We start from the raw sequence: 5,308 nt of genomic DNA, 5'->3' as shown, positions 1-5,308 counted from the left end.
TAATAACCACCACATGACAAGATTAAGGTTCTTATAGAGGGAAAGTCTAGTATGCACCCGTTTGTTCACATTAGACTTTTCCTGTATATTAGAAAACAAGAATAAACCATGACCTATTTTTAGCAACCACACATCTGCCAGTCATGGACAAAGCTGTCCGGTAACAGTGACAAGAATGACCAGTTATGTTGTTACTAACCACGTCATAGATAATTTTTTGGCTTCCTGAATCCAACCGTGGAACTACTAGTTGACCTGAAAATGAGTTTTCTCTTTCTTGGGTAAATATGGATTATGGATAAATGGTTTACAGAAACAAGTCAAAAACCAAATGCTTCACCTGATCTGGCGTTTCTCAGTTTGAGATGTTCAGGTGTGGAAACAGCCATAGCCTTACTGCGACTGCGGGTAAGCGGAGATAGCACCTGATATTTTGAATGAACAATTCATTAATTAAATGTCGGGTTAGGTTCAATCATAAAAATTACATATACAAGCAAGATAAAACATAGTGAGACATCAATGGAGTCACAATACACATACAACCTGACTGCAGGCAAAATACTAGAGTTTTAGATGTTGCAGCATTTGCACAACTTGATCAGTTTCTTTAATGTATCTTCAAAAAATTAATTTCAAAATGACAGCAGCATGATTTATGGTGACAAAGTTGGTGCAGAGCCCTACTGCATTCACCCAGTAAGGCGCCAGCTTTTATAAGGAACTAAGCAATCAGTCTAACCAATTGTATTCCCTGGGATTAAGATTGGATTTAAGTTACTTATGCACTATAAGTTGTCCAAAACATTCAAAATTACCTTAAGCAAATGGTTATCACCAAGAAAACATGTAGGGATGTGCTACACTAGGCCATCCAGAGATTAGCTTATTCAAGATTGCATTGATCTAGCTTAAAGTGTGTGGTAGCTCTATATAAATGTAACATCAGATTAAAGTCATTTATATGCTCTGGATGATTGAACAAGCAAGTAAAACGTATACTTATTGTCTGTTTGTTGCTGAGAGAGAGAGAGAGAGAGAGAGAGAGATTTGCTGAACAATCATTTTAAGGCTGAGAGTGGAGAAATATTATTTCATTTTTTGAGATGCAGAGTTCGGAACTCACCGTTTTAGGATCTTTCACATCTGGAGAGGCTGAAGTTCCAGTTGGAACCATCGCCTGAATTGATGCTTTCTCGTTAGTTATTTGCCGCTCAGCTTGTCTCCTTAACAAAGCTTTAGGGGTACTTTCACAACCTCTCGCATCCAAAGGACCAGACACTGCTCTATCTGCATTTGGTATCATTTTATAGTCCTCTGAAGCCTCAGGACTGCTTCTACAACCTAAATTAAGCTCACCGTTGATCAATTTCTCGTAAGCGTCGCAGTGAAACAAATTATTTTCAGAAGGAACACTGTGTGGTCTCAACTCTTTGCTCTTATGTGTATCCCTGGCTGGACCACGTTCCAAACCCTTAGCAACCACAGCGTCTGTAGAACAGTTCTCTTTAGGTGATACTGTACTAGATAAGCCCTCAGAAATCACATTCACTAATCTTCTAACAGTGTTGACAATATTTCCCATGAGAAAGGATCCAAGCAAATTGGTAATGTTGCTTGCAGGAGCTTCTCCAAGGACACTCGAGTTGATACAGGTGACAGAGGAGCTAGTTCAAGGTTCTATCTGCAAACTTGCTGTCTCAGGATACAAACAAGTGCAGCTACCCCCTACTCCAGACTAAAAGTCCACTCAAATAGTGGTTATAAACCTGCAGGTGGTATGCAGCAAAGACAAAGTCATTCATAATTTGTACCAGTGGCAATAGAGTAAAAGCACCGTTTGATAACCTTTTTGAAACCAAAAAGGTGTACGTGTTACCAAATTCAGAAAGTTCATCTATTTAGCTCAAGCTTCGAATCTCCAACATTTTTTGTTGCCTTTTGAAGGAAAAACTACAGAGGCAGCTTCGACAAGATGTGCAAATAGTGCACTGGACAGAGGCTGGGTTTTTTTTTCAGCTTTACATTTCTACAGACAAACTGATTGTGTGCACAATGGAAGCAAGGAAATGAGAATCTCATTTATGCACGCAAGAACTATAAAGTGAAACCTGAATTAGCACCATGATCCTACCTTCAGTCTCAAGAGTAGAAAAATAGTTACTCCTCATTATGTGCGTAGGAGGGCATCAGGTGTAAGCGAACATTCACAGTTTTATTCCTGCAAAGAAAATACATAAGAAATTCAATCAACTGAAGAAACAAAAATATGCACGTATAACCCGGCCTCCTAGACGATAGATACATTTACAGGCAAAAACTTAATATTTTTTATAACAACATAATAAAGCTTATAAAATCCCTCTTTGTTACTAGCCGAAGATTGGATGGGTGAACCTGTTTTGATGCACCAAAAAACAATTTGTTCTGATGTTTTGCTTTATGAATAAGTATAAGTAAAACTAGCACATATGCCCATGCGTTGCAACGGGAAAATTGATGTTTTGTGCAAGCATAATGTCCCACAGCACCGGATTCACTATGAAGAACATGCTGCAACCCAACATCCTTCTACAAAATGAACATAAAAAAATATGATGCAATTTAGCCATGTTCATACTTTCTTTGCCGGGCATAATCTCTCACTGATTTCATTTAAGTATAATCCTTTCTTTAATTACCATGACGTCCTCACTCGTTTTAGTCGGGAGTCAAATCCTTCCTTTTCTAATTTAGCAGCCCCAACACATTGAAACCTACTAATCCTTCCTTTTATCCTACATTTTTACCTCAAGTCCTTCATTTAATTAGCCTCATCTATTTGAATATTCTATTTATTAAGACCACAATCTTTGTTTTAAGTATTCCACCGGTTTACCCATAATTCTTTCTTTAATTAGCCACATCTGCTTAAATATTTTATTTAAGCCCACAATCCTTCCTTTAATTAGCTCATTCGCTTAATTAGCTCGCCCTCAACATGAGGACTGCCACTCATATATTTAGAGTGAGTTGGGATTAGTAAATATGAATGGCGCATAGGTCGTTGGTTGTTATATCGAAGATCCAAACAGGAGGTCCTGTGTTCAATTCCAACAATGTTGATTTATTTTGACCCAATTATTTTTCGCGGTCTCTATGAAAGCCCATAAAAGGCCCAACAACATATAAGTACCTGGCCCAGGTGGCTTAGCCTGTGTATGAGTCAAACGAAAAGGACTAAACGAAACCAAGAATACCTATTCCCTTTAATAGTAGGTATAGATTTGGAAAATTGGACTACAGAACATGCATTGACACCGCCCGTGTTGGTTTCAGCAGATGGAGTTTGATACCATAAGTCTTAGCCCTTGGTAGAATGAAACCAAAAAAAGCAAAGCTATGATGTCTAACTAGATCCAGGATAAATTAAATGAACCAGGGAGCACCATGCATCGCGCGGTTGTTCTGGTATGATATTAATAGTTTCTGCTGCTGACATGCACTAGAGCCTAGACTGCAAGGGAAGGCACTGCACATAAATTATATTATGTTGAGTTTGCATAAAAAAAAGCTATGTATTTCCAAGTGCATGAGCATGCGGGCTATTATAAAAATTCTTATTTTGTCACACACGAATCTCAAAGAAAGCATTGATGGTCCAGATTGCTCTATGTGCCTTCACTCCTGTGCACAAAATATGCCTTCATAAAATGCTTGGTAATAAAAAACTGAGGCGGCATATGGCATTAGTAACCGTAGGACATGGGAGTGAAATATAGCTGCAACATCCTGGTTCAGGTCAGCCGAGTAGCTTGCAGGCTATATGACAAGTTTCTAGTTATTTCATCAGTATATTAAGCTATTTTACTTATACAATTTCAGCAGACAACCAATGAGGCAATGAGGTTTCAACATTTTACCCACCTAAGTGCTACAGAGGTGCAAGTTTGGATAAGCAGAAACAGAATTTACTCTAAATTAACTAATGTAGTAGAATACGTAATCTCATCACTGGACCAGAGAATCAGTATCCATGTTTTGATTGTCCAATTGGTCCACCGTCGATCTAAATGGTAGACACTAGTTGAATAATTGGTAGGACCACTCAAAAGTTAACGCAAAGTACTTTTGAACAGATCCAAGTGTCTGCTTCTCCTATTGTATTTTAAAACGTTGCCTAATTCATAGGATGATCCTACTCTCTGTCTCTCCCGTTGTAACACACTAATACTTGAAAACATGTACCAATTAGTTTCACTGAGTCACCAGCACTATTTCGACCCTACTCCCCGGTACTGCATTTCACAATTTCAGTGCAATGAGCCAGTGTTTTTGTATATTAACAATACGTCCAAATCGCAGTACAAGAAAAGGAAGAAGAAGAACATTTAAAAATAAAGAAACATACTTTTGTGATGAACTTCAAATCAAAGTCAAACGAACAAAATAAAAGGGTCCTGCCACTCTGAAAAAGGCCCTCTCGTGCAAGGATGCGATGGTGTCAAGCAAATCGGAATCTAAATAGAGAATAAAGGTTTGCGAATCATACGCAGGTCCGTCCAGAGGCGGCGTGGGGAACAGGGACCTTGAAGGGCGGCTAGGGTTCTTCCTCCCGGCGGTGGAGCTTGGAGTGGAGGTTGGTAATATCAATTCGCTTTGGGGCTTGGAGTGGAGGTTGGTGCTGTCAATTCGCGGCCAAGGGATTCAGCTAGCTATACCTACCAGTACCAGGGAGATGTCATCCGCGAACTGATGATTTGCCCGACCTTTACTGTGCCTCGGCCAAAATGCCCATCTTACTTTGCAATTTCAATTGACAACTAGCACATATGCCCGTGCGTTGCAACGGGAAAATTGTGTCCATCGAAATAACCATGCTAATGGCCCAACAATATCTGGTGCCAGCGAAAATTCATATAAGTAGTACTACATTAAGAAGCATGCTACACATACAATACTTTTGGTGTGGTTTTTGTACGACGATTTTGATCTTAAATAACCTGATTTTCAAAAATTTCATACAAAGCCATTATTTTTTAAGTTGAAGCAATGCTTGAAATTTGCATCAAGTCGTAAAAAAAATCTTAATAAAAGGGTTTTGTTAAACGTGTTTTGGGCCATCTCTTCGTACGCTTGAAGATCAATAAAAGAATGTCTACGTCTGAGCGAAACGACCCTAGTTCGTTGCATACCAAAAAAATCAAAGCCGAATGATGGATGATTTTTTCTTTTCTGTTTTTATTCTTTATGTATGAAAAAACGGGAGTAAGAAACGTACGTTATATATATATATATATATATATATATATATATATATATATATATA

General features: G+C 38.5%; 1 protein-coding gene across 9 annotated transcripts in view; it reads right to left on the bottom strand.

Moving 5' to 3' along the window:
- LOC123188982 (uncharacterized) overlaps positions 1 to 4,779 on the bottom strand; it is a 13,598-nt gene extending 8,819 nt beyond the window's left edge. For 7 of the 9 annotated variants that reach the window (XR_006495473.1, XR_006495474.1, XR_006495475.1 and 4 more), the window contains exons 1-5: positions 4,532 to 4,779; positions 2,135 to 2,221; positions 1,127 to 1,769; positions 341 to 425; positions 200 to 255 (exon numbers count right to left, since the gene is read on the bottom strand). Coding sequence is in view for 6 of the 9 variants with exons in the window: in XM_044601295.1 (XP_044457230.1) it covers positions 200 to 255; positions 341 to 425; positions 1,127 to 1,585 (600 nt within the window). In the remaining 3 variants the exon portion in view is untranslated. The remainder of the gene's footprint in view (positions 1 to 199; positions 256 to 340; positions 426 to 1,126; positions 1,770 to 2,134; positions 2,222 to 4,531) is intronic. The other 2 variants (XM_044601294.1, XM_044601291.1) reach the window with 2 other exon arrangements.
- Between the last annotated feature and the right edge of the window lie 529 nt (positions 4,780 to 5,308).

This window comes from Triticum aestivum, chromosome 2A (genome assembly GCF_018294505.1).
Source record: "Triticum aestivum cultivar Chinese Spring chromosome 2A, IWGSC CS RefSeq v2.1, whole genome shotgun sequence".
NCBI lineage: Eukaryota > Viridiplantae > Streptophyta > Magnoliopsida > Poales > Poaceae > Triticum > Triticum aestivum.
Note: the sequence above shows the minus strand (reverse complement) of the source record. Positions and strands in the feature narration are given on the sequence as shown.